The 20,676-nt window shown below is 45.5% G+C and overlaps 1 protein-coding gene across 1 annotated transcript in view; it reads right to left on the bottom strand.

Moving 5' to 3' along the window:
- Window positions 1–16,005, bottom strand: part of FAM117B (family with sequence similarity 117 member B) — a 105,978-nt gene extending 89,973 nt beyond the window's left edge. The window contains exon 1 of the mRNA XM_062190054.1: window positions 15,234–16,005. Coding sequence (XP_062046038.1) covers window positions 15,234–15,846 — 613 coding nt within the window. The 5' untranslated portion in view covers window positions 15,847–16,005. The remainder of the gene's footprint in view (window positions 1–15,233) is intronic.
- Between the last annotated feature and the right edge of the window lie 4,671 nt (window positions 16,006–20,676).

The raw sequence follows: 20,676 nt of genomic DNA, 5'->3' as shown, positions 1-20,676 counted from the left end.
TAGTTGTTTCAAATGCGTAGCACAAAGTATCTGTTAAATGAATGCTTACCGAACTGTACTGAGTCCCAACTTTTTTTTTTTAAGATTTATTTATTCATTTGAAAGTCAGAGTTACACAGAGAGAGGAGAGGCAGAGAGAGAGAGAGAGAGGTCTTCCATCTGACGGTTCACTCCCCAGTTGGCCACACCGGCTGGAGCTGTACCAATCCAAAGCCAGGAGCCAGGAGCCTCCTCCAGGTCTCCCACGTGGGTGCAGGGGCCCAAAGGCTTGGGCCATCTTCTTACTGCTATCCCAGGCCATAGCAGAGAGCTGTATAGGAAGTGGAGCAGCCGGGTCTCGAACTGGTGCCCATATGGGATGCCAGCGCTTCAGGCCAGGGTGTTAACCCATTGCGCCAGAGCACAGGCCCCCCAACTTTTTTTTTTTTTTTTTTTTTTTGACAGGCAGAGTGGATAGTGAGAGAGAGAGAGACAGAGAGAAAGGTCTTCCTTTTTGCCATTGGTTCACCCTCCAATGGCCACTGCGGCCGGCTCATCACGCTGATCCGAAGCCAGGAGCCAGGTACTTCTTCTGGTCTCCCATGCAGGTGCAGGGCCCAAGGACTTGGGCCATCCTCCACTGCCTTCCCGGGCCATAGCACAGAGCTGGCCTGGAAGAGGGGCAACCGGGATAGAATCCAGCGCCCCAACCGGGACTAGAACCCAGTGTGCCGGCGCCGCAAGGCGGAGGATTAGCCTGTTAAGCCACGGCGCCGGCCGATTTTTTTTTTAATACCCAGTTCAAACCATATCCCTGAGTCCTAAAATTAATTGCCACAATTTAGAAAACTGATATCCTGAGGATAAGCTAAATATTTCCAGGACTGAACTAATTTTCCTTTCCCAAATTTGTTCTCCCAGAATCACCATCCAAACTATTATGCTTAGGTCTCCCTTTCTCATTCCCCACATCCCCCAGGTTACCAAATCAGTCTCTTTCATCCTTGGCATTTCCACTGCCCCTAAATTCTGGTGATCAATGTCTTTATGTATTACTATCCTTCAGTCTCTCCCATCTCAAATTCACACTCCACTCATCCTAAATATGTGTGTATATACATGCACTCTACTCTTTCTAATGCCTAAATTACTGGATGACAGTGATAATGACATAGGGAAACAGCTAACAGTGAGATTTCTACATCCCATAGAATATAAGAATACTATACATGGAGGCAGTTGTTGTGGCACAGCAGGTTAAGCCTCTGCCTGTGAAGCTGGCATCTCTCCCATAAGTGCACCTGTTTAAGTTCAGCTGTTCCACTTCCCATCCAGGTAAAGCCGCAGAAGATGACCCAAGTGCTTGGGTTCCTGTTACCCACCTGAGACGCGGATGGAGTTCCAGGCTCCTGGCTTTGGCCTAACCCAGCCTCAGCCTTTGCAGTCATTTGGGCATCGAACTAGGACACAGATCTGTCTCACTTTCTCCCTTCTCTAACTTTGCCTTTCAAATAAACTTTTTTTTCAAAAAAGGAATTTATCCTTTTAATAATTTTCTATTGTAAATATTAGCAATACCTCCTTTTTCAGGTTAAGTGAACTCACCTAAAGTTAACAGCTGGTAAATGAATGGCAGGTAATGCTATCAGGATCTAAACTCTGGCACCCCAGCTCCATGGTAACACAGAACCTCATACTATTAACCATGGAATATATTCTAATTCACACATTCTACTCAAGGCCACTCGGAAAATTTACTTTTCCATTCTCTTTTTCTACTGCTCCTTTTCTCCTCTCAACATCCTATACTCTTTTAAGTCATACAGGACTGAATATCATGGGTTGATTTTTCACACCTCTAAGTTCCAACTGCAAAGTTTTGTTTCTCCCTTTTCAACCCAAATCTAATGCCACATCCTAAGAGAAGTTCTATACTTCTGTCCTATAGAATTATTGACTCTCAGTGATCTCAGAGCATTTACTGTTATATACTACATAACTATCTTACGTGGCTAGTTTGAGTGTCTCTAGAGTTCCTTGTGTTTTTTAACATCTTTAAAACAGTTAACAACAGGTAGAGTAGTTCAATCAGACTTACAGAATTGAACTTAATTAAATATAAATCCACAGGCCAAAGTGAAGAATTATGAATAAGGTTCTACTTTGCCTTATTTTCAATTATAAAATACAGACATCACAAATCAAAAGGATTCCCCTGAAGGTGTAAAATTAGCAGCCTTGCTCCAAATATTAGAGAAACACTCAATTCATAGAGCTGTGTACTTCACAATGTACTAGAAAGCAGACATCAAAGACAAAATGAAGTTCTAGTACCCTCATTCCTGATTCTTTTATTAGTCCAAAGAAGTTCATCCTTTTGCTGCCACTGGCACACTCCCCACTCCAATAAACAAAATTCATATACAACTTAAAATATAAGGACAGCTAGCATTGTGCCACAGGGGGTTAAGGCTGCTGCTTCTATCTCATACTGGAGCCCACTTGAGCTCCAACTGCTGTTTCCTATCCAGTTCCCTGCTAATGAACCTGAAAACAGTAAATGATGGTGCAAGTGCTTAGGCCACTACAACCAACACGGGATACGTGGGTGGAATACCAACTCTTGCTTCAGCCTGACCCAACCCAGGTTGTTGCACTCATTTTGGCAGTGAAATCAGCAGATGCAACATCTGTCTCTCTGTCATTCGGCCTTTCAAATCAATCAATCAATCTTTAAAAAAAAAAAAAAAGGTAAGGGGAAAATCATTAAGAACATACTTTGCTATCCACATGTCGGCCACACTGCAGGAATAACATACAAACACTATGCAAGTATCTCTCTAATGAAGAGTTTTAAAACCTTTTTCCTTGAAGGCTCAAGCAACAATTTTTAATTTAGAGTAGAGCAAAATCACTGGGGAGTGCAGAAGGGACCTTCCAAGGCTAAGAGCAGGGTCTAAAGATCTGCATTTTTAAATAGTATCTTGGGGTTCTCCAATACCAACCACCAATTCCCCAGTTTTCTGAACACCAAATGGAAGTTCAACAATTCAGTTCTGACCCTAAAAACCCAGTTGGCACAGATTCCACAGTTTAACAGCTCAGTCCCACAAGACTGCCTCACACTTAAGAAGCTAATCACATGTCTTGGCCACATGTACTTTTATGATCAACCAGCTATAAATCTGGTTTCCACAACCATCTCCTAAGGTTTGATAATTTGCCTGAATGGTTCACAAAACTCAGCAACAATTCACTTACATTTTCCAGTTTATTATAAAGAACTTCGGAAGAACAAAATGGGAAAGGCATAGGGCAAAGTATGGGGATGACTACAGTTAAAAATAATGTATTGTCTATCTCAAAATAGCTAAACGAATGCATTTTAAATGTTCCCACAACAGAGAGAAGTATTTGAGATGACATCTAAACAATTATCTTGATTTGATAATTCCTCAATCCATATATACAGGTATTGAGACATATACTCCATAAATGTACATATAATTATCATTCAAAAATAAAAATAGGCGCCGGCGCTGTGGCACAGCGGGTTAAAGCCCTGGCCTGCAGTGCCAGCACCCCATATGGGCACTGGTTCGTGTCCCAGCTGTTCCACTTCTGATCCATCTCTCTGCTATGGCCTGGGATAGCAGTAGAAGATGGCCTAAGCCCTTGGGTCCTACACCCATGTGGGAGACCTAGAAGAAGCTCCTGGCTTCGGATCGGTGCAGCTCCAGCCGTTGGGCCATCTGGGGAGTGAATCAGTGGATAGAAGACCTCTCTGTCTCTACCTCTCTCTGCAACTCTTTCAAATAAATAAAATAAAATAAATTTTTAAAAAATAAAAATAAACCATGGGGCATGTTTTGCTCTAGTAAAGATGTCCACGGACTATGTTAGAGTGTCTGGGTTCAATACTTATGTCTGGATCCTAACCCCAGCTTCCTGCTGGCACAGATACTAGGAGGCAATGCTGATGGCTCAGGTAGTTGGGTTCCTCCCACACACATGGGAGACCTGGAGAATTCCCAGCTCCTGACTTTGGGCTGGCACAATTCTGGACACTGAGGGCATTTGGAGAGTGAATCAGTTGATGGGAACTCACTCTGTCTTTCTCTCAAATAAATAACGACTTAAAAGTGAGTTAACTACTTGAGGATTCCAAGATGGTGGAAAAGGGAGAGAGCTTACTGCTCTAGGCTAGGGAAGATAGTTGGAAAAAAGTGGGGAGTGCTATCTCAGTGAAGAGTTACGGAGAAAACTGCAGAGGAAACTCCACGCAAATTAGAGGGACACTGTGGGTCTACATTAAGGGTGTGGACACACACAATTCAAGACACCAGCAGCTGAGAGCCTCAGCAACAGCTTCGGAGAGTGAAGTGAGACGAGAACGCAGCAGCCCAAGACACTGGCGATAAAGTGCAGGAAAAGCATGTCATGAGTCTAGCCTGGAACCCTGTGGAAGACAGTGTACCCGCCAACCTAGAGGTAAAAAAAGGGGGCACATTTCTCTCCCTGACCACCAGGCACCAGCATCCTGTAACCAGCAGAGAGAGGGCAGGCGCCATTTTGGACATAACATAATAGCTGCACCAGCAACCAGTGGAGAGTCTGGCTGGGAGAACTGACAGGAGGCTGGGTGCTTGTGACTGTGGGAACCTTGTGTGCTGGGACTGTGAAAACACTGTGGCTGCATGGAAGGGTGCAGGATGTGGCTTGGTCTTTGGGCAGTCACTGTGGGTGGCTCCACACACTCGGGTTTCCCCAATTCCCTGGTGAGGGTCACTGCCGTGAGATCCGTGCTCACACCAAGGACCGCATGGATCCTTTGTGTGGTTCTTGCAGCAGTCTGGATGAATACTGTACACACTGGGGCTCGTGCCTGGGCCTTGGTGTCCTTGGAGGAGAGGAGGTAAGTGTGAAGACTATGCCAAGAGAGCTTATCAAAATGCCCTCTAAAAAAAAAAGGGGGGGGGGGTTTACCATGCCCCACTTGGGTGTCACCTTGGACATTGCCCACACCCTGGAACACTGAACAGAGCTCCCTGGCCACAAGCAGTACACGCCTCTGGGTTTTAACTGAAAGAGCAGAGACACCACTAAGCCACAGAGTAATAGTCCAAAGATAAAAGCTGTCAGGGGAAAACAAACAAACAAAAGTATCTCCACACATTCCTAAAAATAAATTAAGGAATACAAGAAACAAGAATAAGGAAGACAATATGGTGCCCCCAAAGGAATGCAACAACACTTCAATCTAGAATGTGCCAGAATGCTAGAAAACAGAATTCAAAAAATTGATCATGGGATTACTTAGAAGTAATCAGAAGCAAATTCACAAATTAAAGAAATCTACACATGACATAAATGAAAATTTTTCCCATGAAATTGAGATTTTAAAGAGAAATCAAGGGGCCAGCACTGTGGCAGAGCAGGTAAAGCTGCATCCTGCAGTGCTGGCATCCCATATAGGCATGGGTTCGAGTCCCAGCTGCTCCACTTCCAGTCCAGCTTTCTGCTATGGCCTGGGAAAGCAGTGGAAAATGGCCAAGTGCTTGGGCCCCTGCACCCACATGGGAGACCCTCCTGGCTCTGGTTTCAGATTGGCACAGCCAATCTGGGGAGTGAACCAGCGGATGGAGGCCTCTCTCTCTCTCTCTCTCTGCCTCTTTGTAACTCTGCCTTTCAAATAAATAAATCAATAAATCAATCTTTTATAAAAAAAAAAAAAGACTGAAGTCAAAACGAAATATTGAAAATGAAGAATTCAATAGAACAAATAAAAATGCAGTGGAAAGCCTTAACAACGGATTCAGTGAGGCAGAATAAAAAATATCCAAGTTAGAAGACAAATCTCTGGGGCCGGCACCGCAGCTCACTAGGCTAATCCTTTGCCTGCAGTGCCAGCACCCCAGGTTCTAGTCCCGGTTGCTCCTCTTCCAGTACAGCTCTCTGCTGTGGCCCTACAAGGCAGTGGAGGATGGCCCAAGTGCTTGGGCCCTGCACCTGCATGGAAGACCAGCAGGAAGCACCTGGCTCCTGGCTTTGGATCGGAGCAGCGCACTGGCCATAGTGGCCATTTGGGGGGTGAACCAACAGAAGGAAGACCTTTCTCTCTGTTTCTCCCACTGTCTAACTCTGCATGTCAAAAAAAAAAAAAAAAGAAGAAGAAGAAGACGACAATGACGACGACAAATCTCTGGATATTGAGACCAAAAATAAGAAATTAGAAAGCTAAAAAACAGTGTTGGAGATTTATGGGATACTATCAAACAACCCAACTAATGAACCTTAAGAGTTCCTGAAAGTGTAGAAATAGAGAATGGACTGGAAGAACTTTTTAGTTAGATAATTACTGAGAACTTCCCTAATTTGGAGAAAGAAAGGGAGGTACAAGCACAGGAGGCACATAGTACTCCTAACAGACATGACCAGAAAAGATCCTCAGCACAACACATTATAGTCAAACTCTCTATATAAAACATAAAGAAAAGATTCTAAAATGGGCAGGAGAAAAATGAGAGAAATGCCCAGATTACTTTCAGAGGATCTCCAATCTGACTCACAGCTGGCTTCTCATCAGAAACCCTGCAGGCTAGGAGAGAATGGCGAGATATAGTCCAAGTCTTAAGAGAAAAAAACTGTCAACTCAGAATACTATACCCTGCAAAGCTCTCATTTATGAATGAAGGTGAAATAAAGACCTTCCATAACAAACAGGAATTGAAAGAATTTGTCACCACTCTTCCGGCCTTACAAAAGATGCTTAAGGATGCATTACACACAGAAACATGGTTATCACTAAGAAAGAAGGTAAAGGCAGAAAATCTCCCAGTAAAAGTACAAAGGAAATCCAAAGTAACAATAGGAACATTGTAGGGCAATGCAGGGAAAAATGGTAGGGCCAAGTCATTACTTATCAATAGTCACCTTGAAAGTAAATGGCCTCAACTCTCCAGTTAAGACACAGAATGGCTGAATTGATTAAAAATAAAACCCTTCTATTTGTGCTGACTAGAAACACATCTCACCAACAAAGATACATGCAGACTAAAAGTGAAAGGATGGAAAAAGATATTGCATGTTAACAGAAACCAAAAAAGAGCTGGTGTAACCATCTTAATACCAGACAAAATAAACTTTAACACAAAAACTGTTGAGGTCACTATGTAATGATTAAGGGATCAATTCAACAGGAAGGAATTACTATAATAAATGTATACACATCCAAATTACAGGGAACATGGCTACTTAAAAGAAATGTTAATGGATCTAAATGGAGACATAGACTCCAAAACAATAGAGGACTTCAATACCCCACTTTCAATAATGGACAGATCAACCAGACAGAAAATCAGCAAGGAAACAGAGTTAATTGACATTGACACCACAGACCAAATGGACCTAACGAATAGCTACAGAACTTTCCATCCTACAGATGCAGAATACACATTCTTCTCACCAGTGCTTGGAACTTTCTCTGGGATAGACCACATGCTAGACCATAAAACAATTCTTAGCAAATTCAGAAAAAAATAAAAATCATACCATGCACCTTTTCTGACCACAATGGAATGAAGATGTAAATCAACAACTCAAGAATCTCTAGAACATGGAGAATTTCTAAACTCATGGAGACTGAACAACATGCTCCTGGTTTCATGCCCAATTCTACCAGACATTTATAGAAGAACTAACTCCAATTCTTCTCAAGCTACTCAAAACAATTTAAAGGGAAGGAATCCTCCCAAACTCTTTCTATGAAGCCAGCATCACCTTAATTCCTAAACCTGAAAAAGATATAAGAGAAAAAGAACTACAGACCAATTTCACTGATGAACACAGATGTAAAAATCCTCAAGAAAATACTAGCCAATCAAATCAAACAACACATCAGAAAGATCATTCACCTGGATCAAGTGGGATTTATCCCTGGTATGCAGGGATGGCTCAATATTTGCAAATCAATGTGATACATCACATTAACAAACTGAAGAACAAAAACCATATGATTATCTCAAAAGATGCAGAGAAAGCATTTGATCAAATATAATATCCTTTATGATGACATTTCTAAGCAAACTGGGTATAGAAAGAACATTCCTTCACACATTCAAGGTAATTTATGACAAACCCATGGCCAGCATTCTATTGAATGGTGAAAAGTTGGAAGAATTCTCACTAAGATCCAGAATCAGACAAAAACGCCCACTCTCACCATTACTATTCAATATAGTCCTGGAAGTTTTAGCCAGAGTCATTAGGCAAGAAAAAGAAATCAAAGGGATACAAATCAGGAGGAGGAAGTCAAACAGTCCCTATTTGTAGATGACATGATTCAATATATAGGGGATCCAAAAGACTCCACTAAGCGACTACTGGAATTCATAAAAGAGTTTGGTGAAGTGGCAGGATATAAAATTAACATACAAAAATCAACAGCCTGGCCGGCGCCGTGGCTCAACAGGCTAATCCTCCGCCTTGCAGCGCCGGCACACCGGGTTCTAGTCCCGGTCGGGGCACCGATCCTGTCCCGGTTGCCCCTCTTCCAGGCCAGCTCTCTGCTGTGGCCAGGGAGTGCAGTGGAGGATGGCCCAAGTCCTTGGGTCCTGCACCCCATGGGAGACCAGGAGAAGCACCTGACTCCTGCCATCGGAACAGCGCGGTGCGCCGGCCGCAGCGCGCTACCGCGGCGGCCATTGGAGGGTGAACCAACGGCAGAAGGAAGACCTTTCTCTCTGTCTCTCTCTCTCACTGTCCACTCTGCCTGTCAAAAAAAAAAAAAAAAAATCAACAGCCTTTGTATACACAATGCCATGGCTGAGAAAGAACTTCTAAGATCAATCCCATTCACAATAGCTACAAAAAAAAAATCAAATAACTTGGAGTAAATTTAACTAAGGACATCAAAGATCTCTACAACGAGAATTACAAAACATTAAAGAAACAGAAGACACAAAAAAATGGAAAAAGCTTCCATGTTCATGGATTGGAAGAATCAGTATCATCAAAATGTCCAAAAGAAATTTACAGATTCAATGAGATACTAATCAAAATATTAAAGACATTCTTCTCAGATACAGAAAAGATGATGCTCAAATTCATACAGAAACACAGGAGACCCTGAATAGCTACAGCAATCTTATACAACAAAAACAAAGCCAGAGACATCACAATACCAAATTTCAAAACAATAAGCAAAACTGCCTAGTACTGGCATAAAAACAGAGGACAGACCAATGGAACAGAACAGAAGCTACAGAAATCAATCTACGCATCTACACCCAACTTATCTTTGAGAAAAGAGCTAATATCAATCGCTGGAGCAAGGACAGTCTTTTTGATAAACAGTGCTGGGAAAACTGGATCTCCACATGCAAAAGTATGAAGCAAGATCCTCACTTTACACCTTACACAAAAGTCTATTCAAATTAGATCAAAGACAACCCAAAACCATCAAATTAGTAGAGAACACTGGAAACCCTGCAAGATATTGGCATAGGAAGAATTCATGGAAAAGACCCCAGAAGCACAAAGACAAAATCGACCAATGAGATTACATCAAATTGAGAGGCTTCTGAGATGCAAAAGAAACACCAAAAGAAGATGCAACCAACAGAATGGGATAAAATATTTGTAAACTGTGCAATTGATAAGGGATTTATATCCAGAATATATAAAGAGCTCAAGAAACTCACAACAACAAAACAACCAACCCAGTTAAGAAATAGGCAAAGAACTTAAACAGGCATTTTTTTTAATAAAAGATGTATTTACTTCTTTGAAAGGCAGAGTTACAGAGAGGCAGAGGCAAAGAGAGAGAAAAAGAGAGAGGTCCTCCATCCACTGGTTCACTCCCCAGATGGCTGCAATGACCAGAGCTGGGCCAATCTGAAGCCAGGAGCCAGGAGCTTCTTTTGGGTCTCCCACATGGGTGCAGAGGCCCAAGGAGTTGGGCCCTCTTCTACTGCTTTCCCAGGTCATAGTGGAGAACTGGGCGGGAAGTGAAGCAGCCAGGACTCAAACCAGTGTCCATAAGGATGCCAGCACTGCAGACGGTGGCTTTACCCGCGATGCCACAGTGCCAGCCCCATTCATTTTTCAAAAGAGGAAATCCAAATGGCCAAGAGACACATGAAAAAATGCTCAGGATCACTAGCCCTCAGGGAAATTAAAACCAAATGAGTTGGCCAGTGCTATGGCATAGCACATAAAGCCACCACCTACAGTGCCAGCATCCCATGTGGGTGCCAGTTCTTTCGAGACCTGGCTGCTCCACTTCTGATCCAGCTCTCTGCTATGGCCTAGGAAAGCAGTACTAGATGGCCTAAGCTCTTGAGCCCCTGCACCTGCATGGGAGACCTGAAAGAAGCTCCTGGCATCAGGTCAGCACAGCTCTGGCTGTTGCGGCATTTGGGGAGTAAACCAGTGGATGGAAGACCGACTGACCGACCGACCGACCAACCAATCTCTCTCTCTCTCTCTCTCTCTCTGCCTCTTCTTCTCCTCTCTCTGTGTAACTCTGACTTTCAAATAAATAACTAAATCTTACAAACACACACACACACACACACACAATGAGGTTTCACCTCACTTCAGAACAGCTTCCATACAGAAATCAACAAACAACAAAGACTGGCAAGGATGTGAGGGAAAAGGCAACCTAATTCACTGTTGGTGGGAATGTAAACCGGTACAGTCACTGTAGAAGACACTATGGAGATACCTCAGAAATCTGAATATAGACCCACCACATGACTCAGCCATTCCACTCTGGGAATTTACCCAAGGGAAATGAAATCAGTATATGGAAGCGTTATCTCTATCCCCATGTTTATTGCAGCTCAATTCACAATAGCTAAGATATAGAATTAACCCAAATGTCTGTCAACTCAAGACCTGATAAAGAAATTATGGGATATGTACACCATAGAATGGTACCCAGCAGTAAAAAAAAGGAAAGAAAATCTTGTCATTTGCAACAAAATGGATGTAACTGGAAACCATTATACTTAGTGAAATAAGCCAGTCCCAAAAGTTCAAATACTATGTTCTCCCTGATCTAACAATAATAGAGCACCTAAAAAGCAATCCATAGAGGAGCCAGTGCTGTGGCAGAGCAGGTTAACGCCCTGGCCTGAAGTGCCGGCATCCCATATGGGTGCCGGTTCGAGTCCTGGCTGCTCCACTTCCAATCCAGCTCTCTGCTATGGCCTGGGAAAGCAGTGGAAGATGGCCCAAGTCCTTGGGCCCCTGCACATGCGTGGAAGCCCTGGAAGAAGCTCCTGGCTCCTGGCTTCGGATTGGCCTAGCTCTGGCCATTGTGGCCATCTGGGGAGTGAACCAGAGGATGGAAGACTTCTCTGTCTCTACCTCTCTCTGTAGCTCTTTCTAATAAATAAAAAATAAACCTTAAAAAAAAAAAAAAAAAAAGCAGAGCCGGTGCTGTGGCGCAGCGGGTTAACGCCCTGGCCTGAAGCGCCGGGATCCTATATAGGCGCCAGTTTGAGACCCAGCTATACCACTTCCGATCCAGCTTTCTGCTATGGCCTGGGAAAGCAGTGGAAGATGGCCCAAGTCCTTGGGCCCCTGTACCCGCATGGGAAACAAGGAAGAAGCTCCTGGCTCCTGGCTTCGGATTGGCACACCTCCGGCTGTTGCAGCTACCTGGGGAGTGAACCAGCAGATGGAAGACCTCTCTCTCTCTGCTTCTCCTTCTCTCTCTGTGTAACTCTTTCCAATAAATAAAATCTTTAAAAAAAAATAAAAAGTAATCCATAGAAGTGAAATTGACACTTTGAGATGTGATGACTTTGAACAGCCCTTGTCTTGACTGTTGAAAAACAGTTTTCTCTCATACGTTTTGCTCAACTCTTTATTTAGTATGGAGTTAATTTTATGTGTATAAAGTTCATTCTTAGTAAAAAGTAAGAATGGGAATAGGAGAGGAGGAGAAAGAAGGATGGGAGTGCGGGCGGGAGGACAGGTACAGTGGGAAGAATCACTATGTTCCTAAAGTTGTATATGAAATGCATAAAATTTGTATACCTTAAATAAAAGGTTTCTGGGGAAAAATCAGTAATTACAAAATAAATAAAACTATACTTATTTAAAAAAGAAAATTTCACATAACGAGGAAAACTCATTACACTTCCAATTTATGCTATACCCAATAAAACCATAGTAAAACTAATGACTTACATTAGCCAAATTTTATACAGAGGTGCTATGTGCTGAATATTTTTCAGTTTTCTCTCATTTAATCCCTACCATCATTAACTCTATCATCATCACCCATTTTAAAGACAAAAAGTTAAGGATCAGAACGTTATTGGCCTCCCCATAGCATCCAGCTTCTAAGCAGCAAAACAGGTATCAAATCCAAACTGTCTACCCAAACCCTTTTCTCTTAACCTTTATGTTATTATAATTTTATCTCTACTTTTTAATATATCTATTTGACAATTTATTAAAGCAAATTCAAGTAAGAGGAAGGAAGCCACAAAAATAAATTTCACAGTTAACTCTTCGCCCAGTTTTCCTTCTCTAGCAATAAACCATTTGGCCATAGAGAAATGACAGGTACCAATGTTAGAAAGTTTCAAATATCTGTCAGAGTGGCCAGCATTGTGGTATAGAAGGTTAAGCCAATGCTGGTGTCATTTCAAGTCCCAGTTCAAGTCCCAGCTGTTCCACTTCCCATCCAGCTCCCTGCTAAAGCACCTGGGAAGTCAGCAGAGGTCCGCCCAAGTGCTTGAGCCCTTTGTACCTACGTGGGAAACCTAGAAGCTCCTGGTTTCGGCCTGGCCCAGCCCTGGTCATTGTAACTATTTGGGGAGTGAACCAATGGATGGAAGATCTCTGTCTCTCTCTAACTCTGCCTTTAAAATAAATCAATAAATCTAGCTAAATGCTAATTAGATTACCTCATAGTTATTTAAAAAGATAAAATAAAAAAGGACGTTCAGAATCAGTCAATGAATGATTAGCTTTAACCCCAGAAGAATAAAGCAGGGATTGGGCGTAACAGGTCAAGCTGCCACCTGAGACACTGACATCCCATATGGACGCCAGTTTGAGTCCCAGCTGTTCCACTTCTGATCCAGCTCCCTGTTAATGTGCCTAGGAAAAGCATAAGATGGCCCAAGTTCTTGAGCCTCTGCCACTCACATAGGAGACCTGAAAGAAGCTCCAGGCTCCTGGCTTCAGCCTGACCCAGCCCCTGCCAATGTAGTCATTTGGGGAGTATACCAACATGGGAGTGCGTTCTCTCTCTCTCTCTCTTTCAAATAAATAATTAAAAAAAAAAAAAAAGGAATAAAGCAACTGGGCACGGATCCTGAGACCTCCAACTTAAGAACTCTGAGATACCAGATCCCTAACAAACATTAGAGATCCAGCTCATCTGATACCTGGAAGCCAGCAGTCAGATCTAGACAAACACTGGAATTTGAGTCACAGAAGACTTACAGAAGTATATAAGGTAGATTCTTCCCCTCTCTATAAGGATCTTACTTTTCATAAACCTAGAAACAGTGGTAATCTCCCTTTAATCGGAAAGGGAGTCTGGTGGGGCTGGCACTGTGGTGTAGTGGGTAAAGCTCCTACCTGCAACACAGCCATGCCATACGGGCGCCGGTTCCTGTCCTGGGTGTTCCACTTCCCATCTACCTCCCTACTAATGAGCAGAAGATGGGCCAAGTGCTTGGGCCCCTTGTATCCACATGGGAAACCTGGAAGAAGCTCCTGGCGTCAACCTGGCCCAGCCCTGTCTACTGCAGCCACCTGGGGAGTGAACCAGCAAATGGGGGATCTCTCTCTATGGAGGATCTCTCTATCCCTCTCTCTCTTTTTCAAGTAGATACACAGTCTCTCTGTCTCCCCCACCCCTTCACTCTGCTTTTCAATAACACATACACACATCTGAAAAGAAAAAGAGCATCTTCCTCTACACTTTGCCAATATTCACCTAACCTAGTTATTCTCAGCTTTCTCTGCTTTGAGTGTCAAACAACGGACAGGGTAGCTAGATTCCATCAGCATACCAGGAACCCCACCTCTATCGGCCACTTCAACGGTACTTGTTTCCCTCCATCCCATACACTTTGCCGGCTCCAGCTCAAAGGCAAACTGAAGCAATTTTGTTTCCCAGGTTAAAGAGAAGCTGCAAAGGCTGAGTACACCTGATTCTGGCATGTTCTGTATTTCCCAGATCCTATCTTAAACCATCGACGAAACAAATGTCAAGTGAGATTCATTCTATTGTTTCCATTTCAGAAATCACTTCATCTGATTTCTTGGGTTAGGAGGTACTGGACTCAGCTTCCTAAAATTTCCAACTACTCTGCCCGTAGCAGTCTAAACAGAAATTCCCTAGGGACGAAGGTGTACGTTGGCACAATCAATACGTAACTAAAAATCACTCGTTTCTGTTTCCACTCGATTCTGACATGAAGATAATCAGATGACAAATCCTGGCCCTTTCCACTTCTCACGACTTGAATTTCTCTTGAGGTACTCTTTTTGAATGATTCCAATGGAACCCAACAGCTCCATTCAGAATCTTTCCCAAGAAAGCTGCGGGGGTATATAGAAAGTGGGGAAAAAAAAAAAAAAAAAAAAAAAAAAAAAAAAAAAAGCCAGATCCCTAAAACAACAAGAGGGAGAGAAACCTGGATTTTGTCTTTTTTTCACTTCCCAAACACAAAACCAGCGTTATCAGAATAGTCCCAGACGGGCAGCTGAATTCCACAGACCTTCCAAAGGAACCCTGCCTAACTTCTCACTTCTGACTCCCCACCCATCAAGTCTTAGGAAATGCAAACACTTCAGCCTCCCCGGCGATCCGAATCCGCCCCGGCCAATGCGGTCGGTCCCCCAGATCGGAAACTGTCTTGGGGAACAGACAGACTTCAGCAGCTGACATGTGCCATGCTCGGATTAAAACAAAGTGACTAACCACGGCTAGCCTCACCCCCGAGGCAAAGCAGGCAGTCACCCGCCCGAGGCCCGCGCCCTGGGTTTATAATTAACACCTATCGGCCAAGCACAGGGCTAGCGGCGCAACCTGCACCGCGGGGGCCGCGCGCGGGGCGGCGGGGGCGGCGGGGGCGCTGGGCGGCCCGGGAGAGGCAGGGTCGCTTCGGCCCCGCCCCGGCCGCCGGGGCTCCACCGCACCGCCGCAGTCCCCGCACGCCCCGGACCCCTTCCCGCCACCACCCACCCCGGGCCGCGCAGCCCCCGGCACGCACCTGCTTTGCAAACCGGGGCACTCGGGCTCCTCTTCTCCGGGGAGCCGCGGCTCTGCTCCGGGGACCTCCTCCGGTGCCGGACACGGGCTGGGGGTGGGGCCGCGCTCACCTCGCCAGGCCACAGGTGGGTGGGCGACGAGGACGGCGACGACACGGTCCCCAGCAGCGGCGGAGGGGGCTGCGGTCGTGGGGGGCTCCCACGAGCCCCCGGCGCGGCGCCGCGCGTGGGGCTGGTGCCGCGGGTGGACGTCGCGGACGCGCCCGTCTGCGTGGCCACCGTGGGGCTGGTGCGCGCGGCCGTGCTCCCGCCGCCGCGCGTGGGGCTGGTGCTGCGTGAGGCGGTGCGCGGGGCCCCGCCGCCGCCGCCACCGCCGCCACCGCCGCCGCTGCCGCCTGAGGGGCCTGAGGCGCCGCCGTTGTTGTTGCCGCCGCCGCCGCCGCCGCCGTTGCTCCGCGTGGGGCTGCCATGTTGCTGCTGCTGCTTCAGCTGGAACGGAACCGTCGCCCTCATGGGCTGCAGGCGGCTCCCGGGTCCCCCGGCCGTGGCGACCGTGCCACCCCCGAGGGAACCGGCCGGTGTGGGGGACCCATTGCGCCTCACCCGCTGGGACATGGCTCCCCCCCTCCCCGGTGACTGGGCGAGACGGGGGGGTTTTGTTGTTGTCGGGGTGCGGGGGTCAGATTCCCGAGGCCGGAGGGAAGGCACCCGCGACGGGGCGACGAAGCCGGGCTCCGAGGTGCTGGGGGCGAGCGGGCCGCGGCAGGCAGCAACGAGGTGGTGCAGCCGTCGCCGCCGCGGCTGCTCCTCATCAACAATAGTGTCTCCTCCGCTGCCCCCGCCCCCCGCGGGCGCCCATTGGTGCAGCGTCAGCCGCGCTCGAGCCGCTCCACCGCGCCCATTGGCTGCGAGCAGCTCAGGTCCCGGGCCCCCGGGGCCTTAGAGAGCCAGGGTTTGCGCGGAGACCGTCTGCTCTTTAAAGCGAGAGACCCGCCCCCCGGGGGCGGAGGGGACGTGGGGGGGGGTGAGTGTGAGTGTGTGTGTGTACACACGTGAGGGGACGCGTCGTGTGTGTGTGCGTGTGGCGAGTGTGTGCACACGTGAGGCGACGCGTACGCGCGGGGCTGGCCACCCGCATGTCTCCCTGCCCCCTGAGGGGAGCCCTGGGGATTCGGACTCTGGCGTGTTGCCAAAGGGAAGGTCCGAAGCCTTCCGTCCATAACTCCTTCCCTCGCCCGGGACTGACTGGGTCTGAACACGGACGCGCCGTTTTTCCCCTTCATCTTTTTTGTTCTGTCCTAATTCCGTCCACCTATGGGAAGGGCTCCAAAGAGGAAGCAATTGAATTAACCTTACTGACATTTCACACCCTTCTCTGTTTTCTTCTTGAAGCTCTACAAGGAGTCAAATCTCCGAGAGATTAAAATGGGTGTTCAGAATACGATTGTAGACAGTATCTGTAGAGCTCACTTACCAGTGCTGTGGCTCACCCGCCTGGATCTCGGGGAATCAAGAATTTAATTGACGACTCCACAGTGCCCTGGTACCTCGGAAAGAGGTCTACCACCTTAGAGTCTGTAGAATGCTATCGTTTACAGAGGGTTGTGCTCGATCCTCATGCTCACTGAGACACATCCGGGCCAGCCAGCCACACTTTAGTCTAGAGGAGGACACCAGGCATGGGCAAAAACTGAGAAGGTAGGCAGTGACCTATTTCAAAAGGGGCTACACATCAAGACCAAAAATAAGGAAGACCCACACTACACACTTGCCTCTCTGGCTATGAACTAAGCTTACTCCTTTATTAGAGGTGCATTCTAGACAGATTTCATCTTGTACACATGGCGGAGTGGTGGGCACAGTATGATCCACTCTGGTCCTAAAAATCCTTCTGAGTGCCCGTGCACTGTGGTGGAAAGCCTGTGACGACCCAGAGAGGAGACTCAGTTCCCACACCCACCGCCTACTTACTCTTTGACCTTGGGTAGGTCACTAGCCAGTTTCCTTATCTGAAATGCAGTTAAACATAGCATCTCCTACATACAGCTGTGGTTTATTGACCAAAGGTTAGGTGAGAATGCGGTGTGTGGAGGTGCTCAGTACTTCCAGCTTCTTGTGGTTCAGAGGCCACCTTCTCTCCTTACCGTCCGCTCTGCTTTCTCCTCCTCTCGGGCCCACTACAGAGAGAGGCTGCAAGCCTTACGTCCAAGAACCTCATGTCACTCCCTGTTCCCTACAACCCAGAGTGAAGACAAAAACAGCTTTTCACTAGATAGAAACCGCAGGAGGCTGCCAACCTGGTCTTAAAACAGGTAAGAGAGCAGAGATGTCTTTCGACAGGACAGGAAAGTTGCGTGTGGCGCTTTGTCTTGCACACAGTAGGAGCTCATTACGTATTTACTGGGAGCCCAGCAGCCCCATTCACGCAGGCTCTCTGGTCCACTGCTTGGATATCACAAAACTAGAGCCCTCTTTGTTGGTGGCAAAAGGCTTTTAGCTTTTCCCACCTGAAGAACGGATTTTTTTTTTTTTCATCAGAGAATTTTATTCCATCAAAATGTTAAAATAGCCTTGGTGCACTAATGAGATCGGGTGGAAACAGTTCACCTTTTGCCTCCAGTTGTGTTTCCAATAGAAACTCAAATGTTACAGTTCCAGAAAATGCTTCTTTTCATCTTATTTGACAACTGAAATCATTCATCAGTTTAGAAACAAATGAGAGTAGTTCAACTGAAACAGGTATTAACCATTTCATTCTCCCTGTACGTAAGGGTATGTGTGCTGACTTGTAAATAAAACTTTGAAAGTATGAAATGAAAAGAAAAAAAAAAAACCTCTTGGACCCACAGAACCCTTGAGTCTGTTTTTATGATTTAATGACAATGAATAAAAGCATCACTTACTCTTGCCCTTGACTTCATTATCTGTTGTTGAAGATTCAAAGCAAACAATGTGCATCAAGGTGATGTATTGGTCTTCAGTTTGCTAGTTTATCTATGAAGAGAGTCCTTGTATTTCAAGGATGCGCAGAATAAACATGTCTCCCTCTAGTTTAACCAAGCCCTTCTTAGGATATAATTCAAATTTTCCATTTCCTCTCCAAGGTTGAAATGTGACTATACGAAGCTGTAGAAAAGAAGCAGCATTTCAGAATTGGTTTGTCCGTACTTAAACTCCAGAAGACAAAATGATGGATAGGCTCATTTGCCCTGTGCTTGCTTAACTCTTTACATTGATCCTGCTGTGGTAAAGGGGGATGGGTTTATACAGCCAGTAAAATAATAATTAATGAAATCTTACATCGCTTTCACCCTATAATAGGAAAAATCAAAATTATGCATCTGTTGTAGTTACAATGCAAAAATTGTATACATTGTAAGACATTAAAGGGTAAAATATTGACATGAAAATATGAAGATACATTTAAACATTCATGGAAAATGAAATTTAAGAATACATTTATTTTGGTGCCAAAAATATTGTTTCATAATATATGATTTCTGTGAACTTTTTGTCCATTTTATTTGAAAGACATAGAGGAGAGACAGAGACAGAGACAGAAAACTCATGCATCCACTGGTTCACTCTGCAAATGCCCATAGAAACCAGCTCTGGGCCAAGCCAAAACCAAGAATTTGAATTCAATTCAGGTCTCCCACATAGATAGCAAGGACTCAAGTGCTCCAGCAATCAATCGCTGCCTCGCAGAGTATGTATTATCAGGAAGTTGGAACCTCAGCAAAGCAGGGGGCTTGACCCCAGGCACCTGGATGTGGGATGCAGCATTCCAAGTAGCATCTTAACCACGGTGCCAAATACTCATCCCCAACAGTCACTGTTTTAAAGGATTTATTTATTTATTTGAAAGGCAGAGTTAGAAAGAGAGAGAGAGAGAGAGAGAGAGAGAGAGATCTTGCACCTGCTGGTTTGCTCCTCAGATAGCTGCAATGATAGGAGCTGGGCCAGGCTGAAGCCAGGTGCTTCATCTGGGTCTTGCATGTGAGTGCAGAGGCCCAAGCACTTTGGCCATCCTCCACTGCTTTCCCAGAACTAGCAGGGAGCTGGATGGGAAAAGGAGCAGCCGGGTCTCAAATTGGTGCCCATATGAGATGCCTTTGTCCCAGGCAGCAGCTTAACTGGCTATGCCACAACATTGGCCCACCGGATAGTCATTTTTAAGATGTGATTTTGGGAGATTTTTTTTTTTTCTCAAAAAAGCGTTGATAGGATTTTCTAATTAAAGGGGAGAGTTATGAGAGCTTAAATTGTTGAGTGGTATTTTATGCTTAAAATTTGACTGCTACCTCATTGAGACTTTCATCTTAGACCATTTGATTTGGGCCTTCCACAGAACCATCCTCTGCCTCTCAGATTATGCCTTGGCCACTTTTGCCGGCTCCTTCTCTGTCTGACTATGAAATAGATCCATGTACACCTATCACTCCACTCGCTCCCTGGACTGATAGCTGCATTTGTGTCTAGAATTCCACTGACATCAGACTGTCATCCATTCAGTGGCCTGCTGGCATCTCCTCTTATAGATCTCCCAGGGACCACAAACCTTCTCGCCGCTGAATTCATCAATGTCCTCACCATCCGCTCACCAACAGGCTCTTCTTACACGTTTTCCTTATCTCGCTAAATGGCTACCATCTGCACAAACCTTCTCTAAACACCTCTCTTTAACAAAGCATCCCATTCCCCACCTGTAGTCTGTTTTCCTACACACACCTCAAAACACAAACATAATCACCTCACCCAGCTACTTGAAGCACTCCACTTCTGTCAGGATGAAGTCTTCCATCCCAGGGTTTCCTGTATGTTCCATGGGTCCACCTCTGCCCACCTCGCCCCCTGCAGGCTCCAGCCTCGCCACTCTGCCTTCTTTACCCCCACCCCAAGTGCCCCATATTGTCACTCTTGGCCTTCACACTTGCTAGTTACTCTGCTCGGCCCATTCCTTCCTCTTGTCTCTTAGCCAACTCCTCATCAGCTTTTAGATCAGCAAGACCTGGTTTGTTTTGCGCTCCATTAAGTTAGCTTCTCCAGATTCACTGTAACACCATACTCCTCTGTTTTCAACACAGTTATGTGCTCAGTATCTGTATCTCTTTCTCAAAGTTCCACAAAAGGTTGTTTGTCCTTACAAACTCTTTATCCTAATGGACTTACATCTGCCGGAGACAATGGGTAAGTAAACAAAACATACGTGCGTACACACACATAACTACATATGAGTAAATTACCTATTGTAAAATTCTGTTAAACAAAAGAAAAAACTAGAGGGCTCTGAATGAAAGCAATGGAGATCTAGCTAAGCTAGATGAAAGTCCTTCCTGAAGAGATAATGAGACCTAAAAGAAAAGGTTTTATTTTTAATTTATTTGAAAGAATTACAGAGAGAGAGAGAGAGAGAGAGAGATTTCATCTACTCATTCATTCCCC

This window comes from Lepus europaeus, chromosome 1, assembly GCF_033115175.1.
Source record: "Lepus europaeus isolate LE1 chromosome 1, mLepTim1.pri, whole genome shotgun sequence".
Lineage (NCBI taxonomy): Eukaryota > Metazoa > Chordata > Mammalia > Lagomorpha > Leporidae > Lepus > Lepus europaeus.
This window is presented reverse-complemented; position numbering and strand designations above follow the sequence as displayed.